The 23,354-nt window shown below is 36.8% G+C and overlaps 1 protein-coding gene across 4 annotated transcripts in view; it reads right to left on the bottom strand.

Annotated features, from left to right (window-relative positions):
- Positions 1-1,852: 1,852 nt before the first annotated feature.
- The window catches only part of LOC136979446 (protein lin-54 homolog), a 168,863-nt gene continuing 147,361 nt past the window's right edge, over positions 1,853-23,354 (bottom strand). For all 4 annotated transcript variants that reach the window (XM_067275455.1, XM_067275452.1, XM_067275453.1 and 1 more), the window contains exons 12-13: positions 9,084-9,259; positions 1,853-2,669 (exon numbers count right to left, since the gene is read on the bottom strand). In XM_067275455.1, coding sequence (XP_067131556.1) covers positions 2,656-2,669; positions 9,084-9,259 — 190 coding nt within the window. In that variant the 3' untranslated portion in view covers positions 1,853-2,655. The remainder of the gene's footprint in view (positions 2,670-9,083; positions 9,260-23,354) is intronic.

Here is a 23,354-nt window from a genome sequence, read left to right as displayed (position 1 = left end):
GATTCAATTTGAATCTAATCAAATCTGCCTGAAGAGGATAGTTGTAAACTATCAAAAGTACTTGTGAATAAAACATTGATTTTAATGCCACAAGGCAGAATATGTTACGTTTTAACATTATACTAGAAGCAATATGTAATTGCTCTTACTAATTATTAGTTACGGCTTTTGTTTCTTTTGTTTTCTATGATGTTCTTGTACTTTTGAATGAGTTCTAACAATAAACTTTTATTTTCCATACTAAAGTTGCTAAAATTACCACTCTAGGATAGTTATGATTATTAAACAAAGCATGTGCTTTGTTTAGAATCATAACTATTCTAGAGTGTCTGGCAAGTGCATGGCAAAATCTCTGAATCTGTTTAGAGCAATCACATCTATCCTAACCAATTCTTGTTTCAAGTCAAATAATTCTGTTAAGTTCATATCAAATGAACATGGTAAACAGGGTTGCTGAGTTAAGCAATAAACTACATAACCTTGCTTTTTTGCCTTTTTAAAATTATTCGCATTTCCAATAATTTGGATAACTTTATAAAAGGTGACTGCATGTTTTTGCAACATTATTTACTACAAAAAGAAAAATGATGTCAGTTTCCTGTCACTTGGCCATCTTCACATTTTCATTGATACTTGGGTGGAGAGGCAGACAAGGAGGGGCCACTGAGAGTTTATATGGGCCAGGGGTAGAGCAAGCTCTTTTTGCCATTTTTTTTTGAACAAATAAAATATGTAGAATGTTTCTTTATTGATCAAAAGCAGTCAGAGATTTATTTTTTTTTAGTAAAAAAATATTAATTTATAAGGGTAAAAACTACAGGATCCTAAGTTTCCTTCTCAGTTCTCCCCCTCTCATTAGACTACAGGCAAGTGTCCCGGTGAGAAAACACCTTGTAATATTATTTATAAACAAACTTACAAAGGAAATAACAGTTCAGTTCAATGCAATAAGTTATTGGTTTGAATAAATTGGTAAGTCCATTGATTTATGGTATTTTGAAACTAACTGAAATTTTCTGAGCACAACAGGAAAGAGGAGTGAATATAAAGAAAGAAGAGGAAGCATAAACAGCAGTGAAGAACGATGTAAAATATGTGTTTTGTTTAAATGTTTAAATGTAATTTATTGTGTAATATTGTGTTATATGTAATCTGTATTTAATTGTAATGTTTCTTGATCTTTTGATTGAATGTGTGCATGTCAAATTTTAACAGATACTGTTAAGATTTCAATAAAACGAACTCACAACACCTCGTAAATGAGCAGCCAAATTTATTATCCTCTAACGTTTTTGATCATGTTGAATGACCTTTCTCAAGAAAAAATTAAGAAAATCGAATGCTCAGAAAATTTGCATTTTCGAATGTATTTTAAAAATATTCTATTGCAGCCACGTGTGCCATTTTTATCAATGGCTGCTAGATAATTAAGAATACAGAAGTAAAAATAAAAATAACAGTACAAAACTATAAGATCATATTGAAAAATAATGAAAAACAAAAACCCGCAATTAATACGTAACTAAGGCACAGAGTAGGGCTACATGCATTTAAGTTGCCGGGTTCTTCCCCTAAATGAGTTTTTGGCGTTTATAAGAAGCTTGAAGTCCAAGCTGCCAAAACTTTAGTTGATTCTCGGAAGTTGATGGAAAGACCTTTTTGGTTGGCTTCGCAAGTGAGTTTGTTTTATTGATTAGATATGCAGTCTTTGATGTGTCGTTAAGATTTCATTTATGAAGCTACACACCACTATAATTTTGCACATACGTAAGTGTTTATTCTTCTATACCGAGATATACTAAGTGTATCGTGTGTATGTGTAAAAAATGATTTGAAATAAAATGAAATAGGAAACTGTTTCAGAAACTGTTTATTAGACATAGCACTACAATTAAAAGATAAAATTAATGTTTACACTATACAATATATTGGGGCATAAAAAAATGCTATTTTAATTCTCCTGTTTTTTAAAACCATTGGACATTTAGGATTAAATAACAACTGTTATTCACAAACCCTGCAGAATGCTAAAAAATTACCACTATTTAACAATACTTATTTGCCCATCCTTAACTTAACTTAAAATTTACAATGCTTTTATGTTCATTAATAATAATAATAATAATATAATATATATATATATATAATTAAATTTCACAAATATTGGGCTTTGTACATCTTCAATAAAAATGTTAAAATTGCAAGCGTGTTATGTAATCTGGCACAAACTTCGTAACAACATTAATAAAAGTATCTTGCATAATATTAATTTATCCACATAAAATGCTATTGTCTGACTGAACTTGTATAATACAACACTTCTTTCACTCCTTAAAACTAAATAAAACATTGTTTCATATATGAAACGGGATGATTCTATAGAGTTATTTCATATTTATAATTATATATTTTTTAAATATATGTATATAGATGTTATTTCGTAGCGATATGTAATGAGTGGCAACTTTCAACATGTCAAATTTTTGCGAAAATCTTTACTGCTTAGGCACAAATCCCACTTGTGAGTCTGTCTGTTCAATTTTGGGAAACTTCTTGGGGGACGAACATGTCGACGTCCACACAAATGACTAGTATCGTTCCCATTTTTGTTTATCTTTTAAGTGTTATTGAGAGCACAAATAAAGTTGCTATACATTATGTATTGGAAACTGAAAAATAAAAGTTTTTAAATTAATAAATATTGAATAGATTTCTAAAGTTAAGATTAAGTAATTTTGTCCATTGTTATCTTCATAAATTAAATTTCCATATAGTTAAAATAAATTTAATTTTTAGAAAGGAAAAAACTTCAAGTTTGGAATGATTTTGTTAGTATAACAATTGATATTATCATTGAATAATTAACTAACCATATTGAGTCTTCTTCAGCTTATATGTGGGCTCTGACTCAAGCCATAGAGGTATGTTTGCTGCAACCAAATTTTAAACAAATTTGACATGATTAAATTAATAAATAGTTTTAAGAAAAAGCTAAATGAAACCTGTTTAAAATCTAAGGAATCTCTTAAATAGACTACATTTGACTAATTTCAAACAATTCTTTATTGATTGTTTCATTTTAAGTCTGAACAATGTAAAATATAATGTAAAATAACTTTTTCCAATAGGTATGTTTCGACAATCTAGAGGCTCTCTCTTAATCTTTCTGCACCATAAACATCAAGAGGGCCTTTTTTCCCCATAGACTTGTGGATTTGCCTCTGATGGCAAGGGATGGTGCCTGACATTTCCGGGGACAAACCACTACCAAGGTGATGGCCAGTGGCTTATCTGTCTTGACTGCACAAATGTCTTGAAGCTTTTTTTATGCAATAATTTTATAACAACAACTATACTAAGTCATTCACAAGAGTAATTTTAGAACATTTTTGTATACATGGGTCAATCAGAAAGTAATGCCTCTGATTTTCTCTCTCTCTTATTTTACAAGAAACCTAAATGAAATTTACATAGAATATAGCCATAACTTTCAGGATTAATTTCTCACTTTTTAATATAATCTTTGTCCTTTTCAACAGTTTTTGTTCACCTTTTAACAAAAGCATGTATTCTTGCACAGTAAAAATCACTGTCCTCCTTCCTTGGCCATTGGCACATGGAAATTTTCAGGGTTTCCTCATCTTCAAAATGATGCCCACGATGAACTTCCTTTAGTGGACTGAACAGATGGTAGTCTGATGGTGCTAGGTCAGGCTGTATGGTGGATGAAGCAAGACTTTACATTCAATTTTCAATCTCACGAGTGTTCTGAGCACTGATGTATAATCTTGCATAAGAAAAACATTCACCAGAGTTTTGTTGGGCAAACTTGCCAAAGATACACTTTACTACATCAGCACCCATAAGAAGCTTAAACAGAATTTATTGTGCACCCGTGCTCAAAAAATCAACCAGAATCACACCCTCCATGTCCCACAACACTGTTGCCATAACTTTCCCTGCAGATTGTACACTTTTGAATTTTTCCCTTTCTTGGTGACGACGTGTGGCGCAATTCCATCGATAACCTCTTGGATTCAGGTTCAAAGAAACAAACCCAAGTCTCATTCCCTGTCAATGTTTGCCAGGAACTCCTCCCCTTCCATATTGAAACATTGTAATAGGTCAGTGGCTATTGTTTTCCTTGCCTCTTTATTTTGTCAGTCAATATTTTTGGTATCCACCATTCACAGACCTTTGAGTAGCCCAGTTTACCAATAATGGCTATCACACTGCCTTTACTGATATAAAGCATGCAGCACAATTAATTAGTTGTTACCTGGCAGTCAGCACAAATGATCTCAGTGACTCATTGCATGTTCTTTCAAGTCACTGCAGTGGCCAGCTGATTGCTCGCTTTTCATCAGCTGAAGGGGTCCTTCAGTTTTTATACAGTGACAAACCCAGCAGTCAACAGTGCTGACATCCAATGTTGTGTCACCATAAACATTCTTCAGCATTTCACCTTCTGCAGTCAGGAATTCTGTCACAGATTGTTTTTATATGCATATTAATGTCAGCCATTTTTTGAAACAATGCAGTACTGCCACCTGTTGACTAATGAAGGTATTATTGCAAAGGACTGCAGATGAAAATTGGAGGAATTGCATTGAATTCAAATTTCTCACATTACCAACTTATTTAATGAGGGGGAAAAAAAATAGGAGAAATTACTTTCTGACTGTCTTTCATACAATTTGCAATGTAATTTAATGCAAAACGTTTCTAAAAGTCTTCATAAAGTTTGGAATAACTCATGTCATTACACAGATAATGTAATTACTGAATGTAAGGTATGGAATCGCCAAGACGCGCGATTCCCACCTGTTTGTTATAACGAACTGTCATAACGGAAAAGTCGTTAGGATCGGCCGGTAGAAACGACCGTTAGGAACTTCCGTGGGAAGAACCGTTAAGTTTCAAATCGTCGACCATCGGACGATTGGCCGGCGGGAAGTGACCGTTGGCGGCCGTTGCGGGAACATTCAAATTTGATTGGAGCAGGGTTCGAACGCCGTCGACTATTTAAGCTCGGATCGAGCTCGTATCGGGAGTTAGGATCGGCTGGCATCGTATCGGAGGTGATCGGATCGGATCGGATCAAGGGAGATCGTCGTTATCGAGGTGCTAACTAACTCTCTCGTTGGAAGTTACGTGTTTGTGTATGAACTTGTTCCTGACTCGGAGGTTTTGTTAATTACAAGTCTGTTTGTTCGTAAGGAGTTCTTTCGACGAATTTGTACGGGAATAGTCGGTTGTTGTTGGAATTAGTGTTGTGCATATTTAATTGTAACTCTAAAGTGGATTATTTTGTACATTACTGTAAATATAAAATTTGTGTTTTTCGTCAAACCGACTGAGTGGTTATTTTGAACATTACTGGCGCAGTCTCGACAGGATATTTTGGATACTTTGGATTACGTTGGATTATCCTGGATTATACTTCAAAGAATCGGAAGAACTGAGCTACGACAGAGAAGCAGACGTACGTACAGAGCATCACCAGCAATTAGACCCAGGTAAATTTTTTGTTTCTCGCTAGCACACAGAGATGCCTAGACGCGCGAAATCGCGGCAGCTAGAGGCTAGAGAGTGGGAGGATGACAAGCAGGGAATGGCGCGTAGGACAAGCAGGTCGAGTCGCGAACTCGAAGCACGTAGGTTACGGGCCGAGATCGCAAAAATCAAAGCAGAGATGGCGAACAAAGCCCAGGCAGCAGAGGCGAGAAGAGCGGAAATTGAGTCAGAGACGAGGAAAGCAGAGATAGAGTTAGAACAACTTAAGTTACGGCTGGGGATCACCGGAAAATTAGACGATACGAAGCGGCAGGAACAGCAAACACGATCCGAAGGACTTAAAGTCGAGAGGAACCGCGACTTCGGGGATAGAATTAGCTTGTCGGGAAAAAAGCCGCAGGGGGAATTAGATAGGCCAAGGGAAACTGACCGGCAGAAAAGAGGGTGTTCTGATAGGCGGGTAGACGATGAGGCCGAACGCATGCGACCCAAGGCAGCGGACCGCGTGGTGGTGGAGGTGAGAGCATCCAAACTCTCTTGCCCACCGGGGAGCGGGGAAGCAAAGGATCGGGTCAAGGCAATGCGGGGAGAAGGGAGGCCCACGTACGTAGCCGGATCGAGGACGGGAACCGCTGGGGTCAGGGTGGCCAAAGTCCCCATGCTAAGAGTAGAAAGTAGGCGCAGCTCACAGGTAGACCGGGACATTAGGGAGCCTAGTGGAGTCGCGGCAAGACGAGAGGAGGCAGTTCATAATATCCAACCCGAAGTCGGGAGGTCGCTGAAGGAAGCTGAGACAGTAAGCGGCAGAAATGGTCCCCCAGTTAAGGACGTTTCGGGAACGGAAGCGTCGGGGTTAAGGGAGTCATGGGTCCCTAAAGCGGTGACGGGAACGAAGGAGAAAAGCCAACTCGTTGGAGCCTTCGGTCACCAGGTAGAGGCAGGCGTAGCGTCAGTGCCGCTTGGATTGTGGGAGGAAGGACGCGAAGAAACGCCGGGATCGGCACGGGTGACGTGTGCGATCACCAATAGGTTAGGGAAAGCGACAGACGCACTCTTAACGGAAAGGGACTTCCGAGCGCTGGTAGAAGCGAGAGAGAAAGCGGATTCCGAGGCAAGAAAAAGGGAATTAGCTGAGGAGCAGAGTATATTAAGTGCGGTAGCGGGGATGTTCGTGGAAGCGAGCGAGGCGGTTAAACGAGAGCCGCCCGACGACAAAAACCGGGGGATGGTCATAGGACCGCTTGACCAGACACAAGAGCGGCAGCGCACGGCCCAGTGTGAGCGGAGGGCGCAGTCTGAGCAAAATAAAGCAGGGGACGCGACTCCTATTGCGAGGAGATATTCCGGTAGCGAATCGGATAGCCGAAGCGAACGACCCGCCGCGAACAGGAAACTGGAGGGCGAGGACGCTGATGAAGGGAGGCCGGGAGTCAGAGCAGTAAAGAATGGGGTAGCTGGGACGCCTCAGGGTCAAAATTGTGGCGTCGGGGAAATAATCGACTTGGGAGATATCGGCCGGGAACCCGCGACTCAGTTGGCGCAACACGCCGATGACCAAAGACGAGCGATCGGGGAAACTAGCGAACCGCTGCTAGGGTTACCGAATACGACACGGGATGAGCCTCTGGATGCTACGAAGGAGTGTCATTCCGTGGACGACTTGGCCGGATTGATTGGGCAACAGGCGAACGTGATCTTGGCGACCGTCACTCGGGTTCAAAGGAAACACAGCGGTGAAGAGACCCGGAGGTCTCGGGCCACGGCGGGCGCGGCCAGTGGCCAATCGGAACCACCCACACACGTGCTAAGTCCGGAGGGAGGCATATCGCCGGTCCGGAAAACGACGGACAACGGGCACAACCGAGCTCGCGGTAAGAAACCCAAATTCCGTGAGAAGGGCCGAGCGACATCTGGTGACCAACAAAACCGGATGACGCGCCGAAGGCGACGGGGACGACCTCCTCGTAGGGGGACCCGCGCGGATAGGTCTCGGGGATCCAAGGGGTCCTACACTATCGCGAGGCATCTCTGTGCGCGGGTTATAGCGAGTTTGCCCGGTTGTACCGGAGGTAAGGGTCAGTCCGCACCAACGGACATTTGTAAAATTGCTGAGTGTTGTTGGATCAAACAGGCTTGGGCTAAGCTCAGTTTGATCCTTGGCCGCGGAGGTGTAAGGTATGGAATCGCCAAGACGCGCGATTCCCACCTGTTTGTTATAACGAACTGTCATAACGGAAAAGTCGTTAGGATCGGCCGGTAGAAACGACCGTTAGGAACTTCCGTGGGAAGAACCGTTAAGTTTCAAATCGTCGACCATCGGACGATTGGCCGGCGGGAAGTGACCGTTGGCGGCCGTTGCGGGAACATTCAAATTTGATTGGAGCAGGGTTCGAACGCCGTCGACTATTTAAGCTCGGATCGAGCTCGTATCGGGAGTTCGGATCGGCTGGCATCGTATCGGAGGTGATCGGATCGGATCGGATCAAGGGAGATCGTCGTTATCGAGGTGCTAACTAACTCTCTCGTTGGAAGTTACGTGTTTGTGTATGAACTTGTTCCTGACTCGGAGGTTTTGTTAATTACAAGTCTGTTTGTTCGTAAGGAGTTCTTTCGACGAATTTGTACGGGAATAGTCGGTTGTTGTTGGAATTAGTGTTGTGCATATTTAATTGTAACTCTAAAGTGGATTATTTTGTACATTACTGTAAATATAAAATTTGTGTTTTTCGTCAAACCGACTGAGTGGTTATTTTGAACATTACTCTGAAATTTTTAACCTAACAGATTATTTTCAGGTTATATACTCAAAGATCTGTTAAGTAATTCAAAAATATATTTTGCTATGTGAAAATATTTTTAAGTAATATTTGTAAACAAGTTCAGTACTAGATTAATAAGTTTGGATCTTATGTGATGCTATAAAATTATACTTGGGTTTAAAATCATATTCCCTTCAGAACTAAAAATTTAGCAAAATGAAATAATAATCTAAATACACAATGTACAATAAAACAATATTTCAAGCACTTATAGAAAAACTGGAAACAAATATACCAATCACACTTTTCCATCACTAGTTTAATCAAAACAAATGTTCTCAATTCCCTTCAGAGGTTAAAAACAGTTCTTTTTTTAATTTGTATTTTAATATGTTTTTAACCTGAGGCAAACCTCTGAACGAGGTTAAAAACATTTGTTTTGATTAAACTAGTGATGGAAAAGTGTGTAAGATGTAGTGTGATTGGTTAAAACAATATTTAATGAATCAAGTAACTAATAAATAGTCTATATACAACTAAACAAAACGAAAGTATTTACAATATAATGAATGGAATACAATATAATCTGAGTTTGAATAGAATATAAAAAAATTTTTAAAACAATAGAAATGAAAATAATTTACAGCTGTTAGAATTGTTTCATAAATCACACTGTATTAGAGAAACTTTTAAAACTACAGAAAAATAATTATCATTATTTTAATTTTTTGTAGTGTTTAAAATACTTATTATATGTGATGTTTCAAATAAATAAAAAAATTGTATTAATTACAAATATTCTGATACCTTTAGTTTTATTTGCATATTCAATTATTTGCATCAAACATCTTCCAAATTCTTCTAAAACCAGCCTTTCGAGTGTGGACACGGGCAGTCCAGATCTCTCACCATCTTCGGCTTGAGCTAATAAACATTGGCAAGTTGCTTCCACCACTTCTTGTGTTATAAAAGCAAATGGCAATCTAAGAAAAAAAAAATTATTTTAAATTTCAATATAAAATACAATAATAAAAATTAAAATGTCTATTTTACAAAATAATTTGAACTGGACTATAATCCTACTGTTACCCACATGATGTCGTTAGTAGAAGACTTATATTGAACTCGACTTTTACAGTCCTGTACAAACCTCCCAATAAAGAATATCTCATAGATGAAGATCCAGTTTAAAGAAATTTTAGAAAATGAAAGGTAGTTATTTTAGAATTGAGATTCAAAAATTGTTATATTTTTATTACCATAATGTCATACAAATTTATATAAATTTCAAAAAACTTCTAATGATTTCTTAAATTAATATTTGAGGAAAAATATTAATTTCATTAAAATATTGTAATAACTCTCCTCACTCAAACAATTTCTTAGAATTTAGTGGCAAAATCTATTTAAACTTTTTGTTGCTGTTTTCTGAAATTCTGAAAAATCTTTATAATTAATGGTGATTTTATAATCACTAGTATTTTGGTGCTAAGAAGTATAATGTAACAACGTCTATTTTACAAAACTAGTAGCTAAAACATTTAAAGTTCTAGGAGATTAATGAGTTACATGTATTAGTTAATCAATTTAGTAAAATTTGTTCAGCTTGTACAGTGTGGTTATAATTAAACCGACCTTATTTGGAGCCCGTGGGGGCCATTCTAATAGACATATGGCAATGAAACTTGGTCCATATGCTATTCACTCCATGGGGAACAATTTCTGGAAAACAAAAATTAGTACAAATTTTTGCCAGTAGGTAAAAATATAGTGCTTCAAGTACAATAACAATAAGTCTATAAGGCAAAATGCCATTTTACACTATCTTACACTATGTGTTTAATGTGCATGTCTTCTGCATTGATTGCATGTTGGAAGCATAATATGACATTATGAATTGTCAAACGAAGCATTTTGATGGGAGTATTGGCAATATGCTGTGTTATGTTGGCCTTCAGCTGAGGCAGAGATTGCTATAGCCCAGGCATGTATTTTCTACAATAATTTGCATAGCATTACATTACTGTGCTTGTTTTTGAAGTGATATATTTTTACCTAGTGGTGGAAATTTAAACTAATTTTTATTTCCCATGATTTTAATAGAATATACCAAGTGTTATCTACATATGTCCATGGAACTGACCTCAGAGGGTTCTAAGTGCAGTCAGTTTAATTATAAACACCTGTATTCAACTTTTTTAAGAAATAAGACAATATTTCAGAATAATATAAAATCACTGTGTATTTGGTGTGATGAAGATTGGTTTGATGGGATAAGTTAAGATAAGTAATCTGTTTACACTGTGACTGATTTTTTTTTCGATAAGTAAAAATCAATCCAAATTTTATTAACATATCGCTTGTACTAACTGTTGTAAAACAGGGTTACAAAGAAATAATTAAGATAAAATATTACATGATTTAGACACCAACCAAATGCCGAAAATCTATCGGGCTAGATATGGCTAAATACTAAATAAATTATGTAACCAATTTGGCACTAGAGGGAAGCATTAGGCACCATCTCATTAACTTTAATAATTATAATTTTAATTAATTAATTTTCCCTCTAGTGCCAAATTGGTTACATAATTTATTTAGTATTTAGTCATATCTAGCCCGAAAGATTTTCGGCATCTGGTTGGTGTCTAGCTTATAGCATATTGGGTCTAGTGATGTTGTTTATATTAAATGATTTAGTTATTTAATTGGGTTACAATATGAAAAAAATTGTTGACCTATAAATTGTCCCTGTTGTCTGTGTTTTTTCTTAATCTCAAGAATGGAGTTAGAGAGATGAAATCAGAGACCAGATATGGAAACCTTAGAAGCAAGAGGCCCTGATTAACTATATACAAACTTCTGATGCAAACTGGAAGTTACATTATTTAGATTCAAATCTTTTCCCCAGAGAGCAGTTAATAGATGACTGGCATGACTCTATTGTTAAAGGAAAAGTATGATGTACAGGGGAAAGACACTTTAGTACTAATTTGAGATGGAGAACATATATTTTAAATTAAATAAATTAAAAATATGATTAAAATTGTAGCTCAGTTTTGGGAATAAAGTTATATGCTGATGATTTGATTTCTTTTGAAATCAGAAGTTTATTTATTTGATAATAGTATGTTAGAACTTTGAAAATCTCTCTGATAGATTAATTTTTTAAATTACTTTATAAAATGATTTATCATCATAAAAAGTTTTCATTTCTTTTGAATTGAATTTAATATATTTTTATTATTTACTTTTATTAAACCTTTAAAAATTAAGTTTGAACCTTAACACAATTTAAGTGTCTTTAAAGTACTTAAAAGCATTCTGTAATAAAATCATTTAATTTCAATTTTTAATAAGAATAAAGCAAAATGTATATTGACAATAAAGTTGTTTACTTGCAAAGTATTTAATTAAGATCAAGTACTTTCGACATTATAAAATGTCATCTTCAGGTTGAGCATATACCATTCAAATTACAATTTTTTTAAAAATTGTTTTTATAATTCTTAAAAAATTAATGTAGTAAACAACTTTAATGCCAATAGACAGTTTGCTTTACTCTTATTCTAAATTTTGGTGTGGTAAACAGCATATTTATATCCAAGTTTTAATTATTGTTATTAAAAATATCTTGGAAAAATTTTAAATTTAGTTTCTTAAATAAGATTGACAAACAAATCTTATTTAGAAAGAAAAATTTAGTTTTTTGAATAAGTCTTTAAAAAGTAGATAAGATAATGCAAGAATTTGTATTAAAAATTTCTTAAATATTTAAGAAAGATGTGCAAGAATTAGAAAATAAATATAAAATTCCCCAATATTTACAAATATTATTCTTGCTTGTTAGTGTGATCTGTAATGGATGTCTGAAAATAATCTGTACAAAATATCTCAGGCTCTAGCTAACAGCCAATACTGCAGAACACTCCAAAATCTTTCACTTCATTCAATTTTCTGTTTTTTTTTTTTTTTTTTTGAAAATAGCAATGAAAAAAGATGCTTTATGCTAAGAGTTTACAACTTTTACACATTTTTTCTCCCTAATGTTTTATTTAAACCATTTTGCAATTGAAGGAATTTCAAAACAGACTGTATATTGCATTCTCCAATGTTTCGAGAGTGGATTACCACCACAGAGATGACTTTTGCTTTTCTATCAAAACCCTTTCAAGTTGAAAGGATTGAAAATGACTTTTGAAGACAGTGAGAAGGCTTTGATTTAATCTGTGGTTCTAAACTGAAAATTTCAGAAAGTTAGCATTGTGAAGCTGTGGTCCATATTGACCATATTAAACAATATCTCACCCACATAATATATCCTGACAGACCCAGACAACTGCAAAGATGTGAGGACAAGAAAGATCAGGAAGGTGATGACAAAGACCAACCAGACATTCCATACCTCCCCTCATCCATTGTAGAACTAAGAATTCACCAATTTGGAACAGTGACAAACATCATCAAGATCACCCTAATAATCAAGAAAAATTTGCTCATAATTATAATCTCTGCAGCAGGCAGCTCGATTTTCCAGTCTGCACTATGGAAAATAATTTCCAGGGGGTCAAGTGACAATTGCCTGCCAGGTATTATATGTAAATATATTTAGTTATATGAGGTGCAGTCAAAAGTTCCAGGACTGGTCCAGTAAAATTTGTCTGATGTACAGTACATGTTAATTTATTAAGAGTTGTTGCCTTCAAAATAAGTTCCTTCTGCAGCTATACATAGATTCCAGCACTTCTCCCTGTTTACAAATCATTCCTGAAACTTTTTTTTGTGATGTTGTTAAGCACTTGCTGCAATTCTGTTTGAATGTCATCAATGTTCTCAATTGCTGTTCTTTCGGCACTTCTTTCAGCCATAGAAATAGTAAAAAGTCACACGGTGCCTTGTCTGGTGAGTAAAGAGAGTGAGGCCACTTTCAATTTTGGCAAGAAACTATTTTATAGAGATAGCTGTGTGTTCAGACTGTCATCATGATGCAACCAACAATTTTGAGCTTTCCAAAGATCTGGTCTTTTTTGTATGACATTTTCACGCAGGCACCTCAAAACATTCATAAATAACTTTTGATTCACATTTTGATCTTGTGAAACAAATCCCAGGTAAGAAGAACTAGCCTGGAATAGGATTTAAATCTGCAACCTCCACTCACTGTGTGGTGTGCTGCCAGTTAGGCCACTTGGACTTCCAAGCAATTTTTCACTTCACGATTACTCACAGTGCTGGCTGGGGACAACACTCATGCCCACAGCCTATGTTTATGACACTCAGCTGGCTGGCTATTGCTTTACATATATGTATATATATACCGTATTTTACGGACTATAAGACGCACTTTTTTCTTCGAAAAATTGCTTCCAAAATTCAGGTGCGTCTTATAGTCCGTAGCGTCTTATAGGTATTTTTTTTTTTTAAATTGCTTAAAAATTAAGGCGTGTCTTATAGTCTCTAGTGTCTTATAGTCCGTAAAATACGGTATATAATAATTTTGGTATTACAGTTGAGTCTGCATAAGTCGTCATAGGTATAACTAGACACCGTCAGTAAAGTACAGTCATCCCTCAGTTGTGGTTAATAGAGACCAGAACTGGCCATGATGAGTGAAAAACTGCAAAGTAGTGTCACCCTCTCATTTTTAACGCGATCATCGTGCGCAGCTTCGGATAGAGCTGGATCATCGCAGACAGCTTCGGATAGAGCTGGGGTAGCTGCAGGAGGTGGCGTAGAGGCAGCAGAAGGAGTTTCTGCAAAATGTTTTCGGCGCACAAGGAACATCGTGATGAGGAGTTGTGACCGTTGTTTTTTCTTCTGAGCAAAGATGCCCTTGTACAACGCCATTACACCGTCAATATGGTTACTGAATTCTACGGCTCTGACCATGTTGTCGTCTATTTCTTGGGCCCTTTGTTGCAGAGTCCGTGCTATGTTGCAGAGTTCTTGCAGGTTTTCCAAGGTAAGGCCATGTTCTTCAGCTTTGTTGTTGTCACCATCGTCAGATACCTCTTCTTCTTCCTCACTCGCCGATCTTGTCATTTCGACGAGTTCCTTGTCGGTTAAGGGATTCGAGTGGCACTCGATCAGTGTGTTCACTTCTTCCGTCATCACGTCGGAGAACCCTTCATTGGCTACCAACTGAGCCAGCCTCACAGCCTTATCTACAGCAGAGTGGTGAACTTTGTCAGGCGTAAATCCCTCGTAGTCATGGGTGACATTTTTGGCCACAATTTCCTCCAACTTGCAATCAGTGTCTGCTCTTTCATCTCATTAAGAGCATTCTGAATGTTGACCAGGCACATTGCAATGTTGTATCTTCGCCAATAGTTCTTCAGGCTGAAGACCACGTTGTCTTCGTCGATGGAGAAGATGAGGCCATCCATCGTGGACCTCGTGTAGAGGGCCTTGAAGGCCCGAATGACCTCCTGATCCATGGGTTGTATAAGGAAAGTGGTGTTGGGGGCAGGAACTCCACTTGGACCCCCTCATAATGGAGACTGGTTGCATGTCCTCCTGCACAGTCCATGAAGAGGACGACCTTAAAAGGAAGCCCTTTTCAGCGAGGTACAACTTCCCTGCAGGATAAAACAGTTTACAAACCAGTCGAGTGTGAGGGCTTTTGTTATCCATGCCTTTTTGTTGTGCATCCAGTAGACGGGCAGCAAGGCTTTGTTTTTGTTTTTCAAAGCCCGAGGATTCAAGGACTTGTAAATTAAGCCAGGCTTGAGCACGAAGCCCACAGCATTCCCACACATGAGGAGAGTCACTCGATCTTTGTGGGCCTTGAACCCTGGATTCTTCAATTTGTCCTTGTAAAGGAATGTCTGGGATGGCATCCTCTTCCAGAAGAGGCCAGTCTCATCCATGTTAAAGACCTGCTCCGGGAGATAACCACCCTCATCAATTATCTTTGGAAACTCTTCCTCGACGTAACGAAGAGCTGCCTCTTGGTCTGCCGAGGAGGCCTCCCCATACAAAGGAACGCTGCGAAGGCCAAATCTCCTCTTGAATTTCTCGAACCAGCCCTTGCTGGCAACAAAATCATGTTTTTCTCATGGGGCAGGATCACTTGAGGCACTGGTACTAGGATGAGATTCATTTTCTTCATTGTCATCACCTTTGTCGTCTTCATTCAACTCTCCTTCGGAAACAAGTCTATCATACAGGACTTTGGCTTTAGTGCAAATCATATTGGTATCAAGACTAACCTTCTTTTCCCGACAGTCCGATATCCACACTAAGGCATTCTCCATTTTCACAATTCGCTTATTACAAGAAGTCAAAACTCGCTTAGTGTCTTTGGAGAACAATATCGAGGCAGTTTTACGGATATTCACTTCATCCTTTTTTATGTAGCAAACTGTCGATTTGTTCAATCCGTAATGGCAGGCAACAGACGCATAGCTATGGCCTGCCTTAAGCATGTCCAATAAATTAACTTTCTTGTTCAATGTCATCATTTTTCTCTTCTTCTTGGGTTCACTAGAGGATTTAGAGGGTGGAGGATGTTTAGGAGCCATTTTCAAGGGCGTCACAAGCACTATATTGAACAAAAATACACAAGAGAACAACAAAAATTAGCACACCTTGAGACTAAGCATCACTCAAACATTGATTTGAATGAGCGCTGTCATCTTCACTAGGTATGAGAGCAAAGGTGGAAGAAAAGTCTAGGCCAATCAGCTTGCGAGATTCCCGAGTCGGGCGGGATATCAAATGGCGGGATGTTAGTCAGCCAATCAGAGACGTGGATTTTGAATTGTATGAGCACTCCCTGCCTTCTGCTAGCATGTGAGCAACTTTCGTGTCATAATTCCTCAATTTTGAGTTTTTAATGAATATTTTTGAACAATCCGCAATAGATTAAACGCGAAGTAGTGAGGGATTACTGTAGTCAGTTTCTGTGGTCCCAGCTGACTTACATAGGCATTAATGTTAAACCATTACATCACCAACTGCCGTAAATAATCGGGCTATAAACCATTAAAGATTATAAATAAATTTGGCACTTGAGGTAGGCATTAGGCGCCATCTCTTATTAAAATTAATAATTATAATAATTTAAATAAATTTAGATTAAACTGGAAGAAAAGAATTGGCCCGAAGCGGGACTCGAACCTGCAACTCCCGCTTACCGTGCGGTCATGTTGCCAGTTACGCTACCCGGACCTTTGGTCCGATCTCCTCTTCCGGCATATATAAGCCAAAGCCATAACCATTGGCCATGGGCACGGAGTTGTCCCCAGTTGCACCGTAATAGCCATCAATGGTTATGGCTTTGGCTTATATATGCTGTAAGAGGAGATCAGACCGAAGGTCCGGGTAGCGTAACTGGCAACGTGACCGCACGGTAAGCGGGAGTTGTGGGTTCGAGTCCCACTTCGGGCCGATTCTTTTCTTCCAGTTTAATCTAAATTTATTTAAATTATTATAATTATTAATTTTAATAAGAGATGGTACCTAACGCCTACCTCAAGTGCCAAATTTATTTATAATCTTTAATCGTTTATAGCCCAATTATTTACGGCAGTTGGTGATGTAATGGATTAATATTATCGGGTTTAATGAGTGTTTAGTTGTATTAATGTTAAAAAACTCTGGTTTACTTGAACCGTTTAACTCATCACCCCTGGATAAATCGATATATTTTTCTGTCCCACACTCATTTAGACATCTGATAAGTCAACTCCACTCCTGAAAAAAATGAGTTCACATTGAACAGCAAGCTGTGTGGTGTAAACTCATTTTTTCAGGAGGGAAGTTGACTTATTTATTAATATATACATATTAATAAAGATATCTTAACATTTTATGTATTTTTATATATAAAATAGTAATAGATAAACAAAAAGAAAATATGTAATCTATATCAATGTCACAGCAGAATCCAATCTTGCAGTTTCTCACCTTTCATTCATGTGTTATTTGTAGCACGTGTTTCACATTTCTGTTAGAAATGAGTATCCAAAAGCTAACAATGCCTTTGCTGAAGGAAAAATACAAACTTGTATCTGAATTTGAATGTAATAAAAGTTTGCAAGCCAAATTTTCAAAATGAGAAATCCTTCCAAAAACAACATTGGTGAAACTCTGAAGAAAAAAAGATGAAATTAAGACTTTTTCTTGGGTCTTTGTCGCCACTGTCTAAAAACGTCAAAGAAAGTTGCTGGACAAAGATGTCGAAGATGTATTGGTATGTTGGCTAAAGCAAATTCATTCATCAAATCTTCCTGTTTCAGGATGATACCGAAACAAAAAGTAATGGAAATCACTGGAGTATTTGGAGTAGAAACCAACTTTAGAGCCAGTGATAGATGGTCAGAGATACATTGCATGTACTGTACTCCATAAAGCACTACTGTATTTTCCTAATTGTAGTTTTGTAGTTTTTTCCAACTTCATTTTAGTCATCATATTGGATAACTCAACACATTTCCACTTTCCCTTAGGGTATCAATTTATGTGGACTCAACAGTATTAAAAATTATAATTATTAATTTAGATAAGAGAGGGCATCCAACATCTACCTCTATTACCAAATTATTTAATATTTAATTATTATTAATAGAAAAATAATAGCCCATTTAATTACAGCAATTATTTTGTTTAGTACCAATACATCAGGCTTTGGAATGTTTATTATATAGAAACTAGAATTAATATTTGTTTTTACATTCCTCAAAATTATCCATGTGCTAACTTTACACCCTTTTTGCATTCAAATTTTTGTAATATGATTTACAAAAATGACTTGGAAGAAGGTTTCAAGACAAACATTTGCAGTTTGTGGAGTTTCTATTAGAATTTCCGGTTTTCCCTCAAAGCAGTCAAAATTGTACAAGCTTGTCAAAGACTTTGAATTACAATCTATACTCCCAAACTTATTTCTCTTGCTGCACATTTACCTTAAGTCCTTCAGGTAATGTTAGTGGGGAGAAGTTGGTAGCACAAAATTTTGTGCCACACAATGGACAAACTCACTTAAATTAACTTGAATATGTTTATTGAGGTGGATATTACCAAAAAGGTCTTGATGAAATAATAAAAAAATCTATCCGTAGAAAAGCTTCAAAAATGCATTTCCTGATCTGATTCTGACCTGTTTACGCATTGTTGTATTGTAAATGTGTAATTTGCAATTACACCACTTAAAATTTAGTTATGGGTAGTTATTAAATAGAAAGGGAAGGGGCCCAAGACATTAAACCTTGCCATGTGTGGCAAATATGCAACACACCCAGCAATTAACCCAGGCAGTATATTGCAGAAATACAACACACATCATACATTGAAATCTGTGCTGTGTTTCTTCAGAGCAACAGGCTATCCATATAAACTTAATGGAAATACAGTAGTGTGTCGTTTATCCGAATCAATTGGGGACTGGGGTTGTTCAGATAACTGATTTTTTCGGATAATCAATTATGTACGAAAAATGTATTAACTTATCCAATGTTGAAATTTTTCTCCATTGCGTGTTGAATTTTCGTCGATTTTAAGCCTAACGAAAATTTTTATAATAATAATCGAGGCTATTGTATCGTTAAAAATTATTTCTTTATTTTGTACAAACAAAATAAATATATTGAAAAATATAAAAACAAAAAAATTATACTTTAGAAATTAATCTAGTATCAAAAACGTTCGATTTGGCAAGACACAGTCCAATTGGAAAGCTTTCAGATAATTGGCTTTCGGATAAACGACGCTCTACTGTAGTTAGAGCATGGCCTGTGGGAATGGAAATTGCACTTGGCTCAGTACATTGTTTTTTGATAGAATGCTAATAGAAATTTAATTTTTTTCCCTATAAAATATAAAAAATATGTAAAGTTTATTATTTTTCTAATGTTTTTCTTGCGCAATAAAAGTGAATAAGTACAATATCATGAAAATATAAAACAAAACAAAACAACAAAAAAAAATATTTGAGAAACAATCTTCATTTTCTGTTAATGAACAAAAATAGTAAGTGTTTTATTTTAGTGATTATTCTATTTTTCTTAGATTTGAATTAATCCATTATGCAACCCAGAACTTATGCATTTATATAGTAGAAGTTCAACAGAACTTCTACTATACTTGATGAACATACAAGAGGGATATAACATGATCAGGAGAAATAATTCAGGCCACATGTTGCAATTCCGCAACATGCCTAAAAATTGAGAAAAAAATGTTTTTCTCAACAATGAAGACAAAATTATATTAAAAAAACCACAATTTTTTGCTATTTTGTCCATAAAAAAGTGTGAGATCCATTGTGATATTTTATGCTCCTCTATAGGGACACTTAATGTGTTAAAATATCTCTGGATGTCTGAAAAAAGTGAATGGTTAGCTAATAAATATGGCAGAAAAGATTTCTCCTTACCACTGACAAGAAGTTATATTTTGACTTAACATAATACAGTCCTTTTATTAAAAAAATTCAAGTCACCATTTTATGTATATAAATTTTTTTTCTTGCATAGGCACAATGCAGTGACAGTTGATTTAAAACACTGGGCAAATTTTCATCCTTTATTCAGTTGGAACGCTTTTTACATTGCGCATTTCGAGCCGATGCTCCTCTTCAGCCAACTTTTATCTTTTCTTGGTATCCGTTATCTTGATGTTGAACCATGTTCTTCTCTCCAATGATGATATTTGCTGTTTCTATATTAATAATTTAATTTCATCTTGAGAAAACCAAGAAAAGATAAAAGTTGGCTGAAGAGGGGCATCGGCCTGAAACGCACAATGTAAAAAGCGTTCCAACCGAATAAAGGATAAAAATTTGCCCAGTGTTTTAAATCAACTGTCACTGCATTGTGTCTACGCAAAAAAGAAAACATTAAACACGGTTTCCTCAAGATGAAATTAAATTATTAATATAGAAACGGCAAATATCATTGGAGAGAAAAACATGGTTCAACATCAAGATAACGGATACCAAGAAAAGATAAAAGTTGGCTGAAAAGGGGCATCGGCCCGAAACGCGCAATGTAAAAAGCGTTCCAACCGAATAAAGGATGAAAGTTTGCCCAGTGTTTTAAATCAACTGTCACTGCATTGTGTCTATGCAAGAGGAGAGAGTATGGGAGATCGGATAAGGTTGGTTGTGCTTGTCTGGGCTCCAGCTTTGGTTTACGTTTTTGGCGGTTCCTTTGGTTATAGGCACAAATGCGATACATCGTTGGAAAGCACTTCGTCAGGGGGTTCGTATAGTATATTTGTAACGATAGGTTAAGCAGGGGGAAGTTATAAGGGGTTAATTAAATTTAAGGTTTTTTTTATTATCTATTATTATTATTATTTATTTATTTATTTATTTTTTCTTATTTATTTATTTATTTATTTATTCTTTGACTGGTTCTACCGGGAATTAAATAATCGTAAGAGGGGCGGACATAGGGGGATTGGTAGAAGGTACTGTACTAGTGGGAAGGTGGATGTAAAGTTGGGTGAAGGTAGGTCTTATATTAACTGTTACAGGGTAGTTAAAACTTTGCTTCATTATGTCCATGGGAAAAAATTTCAATTTTTCAATCGCCAACGGCTTTTCCAACGGCCTTTCCCGCTGTTTAATACTGTTCTAACGTCTTTCTCAACGGCCGTAACGGTCTTTTTAACAACTGGTCGGGTTATTTATTTATTTATTTTTTCTCGTAATTTTAGTTTTAGTTTTTTTCCCTGGGTTTACTGGAGGGGTTCTGTTACATACTGGGTTAGAGGAGGTTGGCATGCCCCGCTCCTTCTCTCCCTTCACCGAGTAAACCTTGCCCACCTTTCTTTAACTAATTTTTGGACTTTTTCATTGCTTCCAACATGTCTAAGAACACAATCGAGGACTTCATAGCAAGCTCAAACAAGGTGCTAAATGAGCTTAAAGGGTACTGTGCCAATAAACATAATAATAAATTAGGTTCTAAAGAATCAACGCGTGTGATAACTGAACATTTTACGAAAGTTATTAAAATGGCCGTGACTTTCTTTAAGGCTAACTGCTTCCCAGAATCCCTGGGACAAAAGCTGGCCACACTAATTTCTAAAGAAAAGGACCTCATACAATTAGTGACATCTCAACAAGAGAAGTCTTTGGCTGCAATCTATGAATTTAAAGCTGATTTTGACAAAATAAGTAAAACTAATGCTGATAATGACCACATACAATTACTGGTCACTCAACAAGAGAAAACCCTGACTGAAATCACCGCTTTGAAAGCTGATGTCGACAAAATAAGTAAAACAAATACTGACAATGATCATATACAACTACTGGTCACACAACAAGAGAAGATCTTGACTGAAATCACTGACCTGAAAGCTGAGGTCGATAAAATAAATAAAATTAATGTAGATAATGAACACATACAATTACTGGTCACTCAACAAGAGAAGACCTTGACTGAAGTCACTGATTTGAAGGCTGATGTCCACAACATAAGTAAAAAGAATACTGACAATGATCATACACAACTATTGGTCACCCAACAGGAGAAGTTCTTGGCTGCAGTCTCAGAAGATATAAATAAGGTTATTGAGGCCACTAAGAGATTGGAAATAGAGTTTTCTGGTGTAAGAGAAATAGGTAGGGCATCTGAAAATATGGCAAGCGGTAGTGAAAACAGAACATTATACAGTGACATCCTCAAGGGGGGCGCTAAGCCTAAACCTAAAAACACGAATTTTCCGAACACCATACTGGTCTACCCAACTGATAGTAAAGCGAACTCTGAGGACACCAAAAGACTATTAAAAGAAAAGATCAATCCAATACAAATCAAGGTTGGCATCAGAGGCTTTCGTAGGATAGAAGGGAAAGGAATTGCTATAGATGTTGGTACTAAAAATGAACTCCAGATTCTCGAAAGGGAAATTAAGGAAAGGGCCCCCAATCTTAAAATAAGGGTTCCGAACAAAAGGAAACCAAAGGTTCTTATTAGGCAAATACCAAGGCACCTTGAAAAAGAGGAGGTTGTTGACTGCATCTTCCAACAAAATGAGACTATTCATGCTAACTTTGAAAGGGAAAAATTTGATGAGGGGTTTGAATTGAGATATGCCTTTGGAGGAGATAGCAAAAACAATGTGGTGAACTGGGTGGCTGACGTTACTCCATATGTGCTGAAAATCCTTACCACAGTACGGAAATTAAATATTGAATGGGCTCGTTGTTGGACAACGGAACACTTCTCTATACTGCAGTGTTTCAAATGCTGCAGATTTGGGCACCAAAGCAAAAACTGTGAAGAAAAAGAAGAAATCTGCAGCCAATGTGCTGGCAATCATAAATATAGAGACTGCCCGCAAAAGAATAAGAGCCCTATTTGCCATAATTGCCACCTTCAGGGAGATAAAGACCAGAAACATAATGCATTTGACAGGGTTTGCCCAGTTTACAAACGTATAAGGAACTTAATAATGACCAGGACCAATTATGGGGACTGACTATAATAGACTAAATTTTCTGCAAATAAACCTACAGAGGTCTATCGGCACAATTTCTTCATTGGGCAAGGACTTATCTAACTTTGATATTGTACTGTTGCAAGAACCTTATAGCATTAGCAACAGGGTGGCTTGCCTTCCACACAGGCATCTTGTAGTACAGGACAATACTCATACCCCATGGGCTGCCATTGTTGTGCCCAATAACAATGTGGCCATACTCCATCATAAGAAGTATACAACAGACAAAATAGTCTGCATCGAAACCACACTTGGGGACCTCAGTCTGATTATTATCAACGTTTATGCTCCAGGCAAGGAAGACATAACTAATGAACTGGACCAAATACAGGATATCATAAATCACTTCAAGGATAGCCAATATGTGATTGCTGGTGATCTAAATGCCCACTCGCCTACTTGGGGGGGCAAGAAATTGGACCCCAGGGGGAGGCTATCGAGGAGTTCCTGGCTGTGAATGGTTTGGTTGTTATTAACCCCTTTCTGTCCGCAATCGAACTCAGTTCGATCGGTTTACATAGCGTTACACAGAAAATGGTGTTTTAGACCCTCGGAGAAAAAAAATCGGCGAAAAAAAAATGTTTTTTTGGACTTTCGGATGTATTTTCAGTCCCCAAATTT

The sequence above is a fragment of the Centruroides vittatus genome, unplaced genomic scaffold (assembly GCF_030686945.1).
Source record: "Centruroides vittatus isolate TY-2023 unplaced genomic scaffold, ASM3068694v2 contig_620, whole genome shotgun sequence".
NCBI lineage: Eukaryota > Metazoa > Arthropoda > Arachnida > Scorpiones > Buthidae > Centruroides > Centruroides vittatus.
The sequence above is the reverse complement of the archived record's forward strand: the minus strand, read 5'-3'. Positions and strand labels throughout refer to the sequence as shown.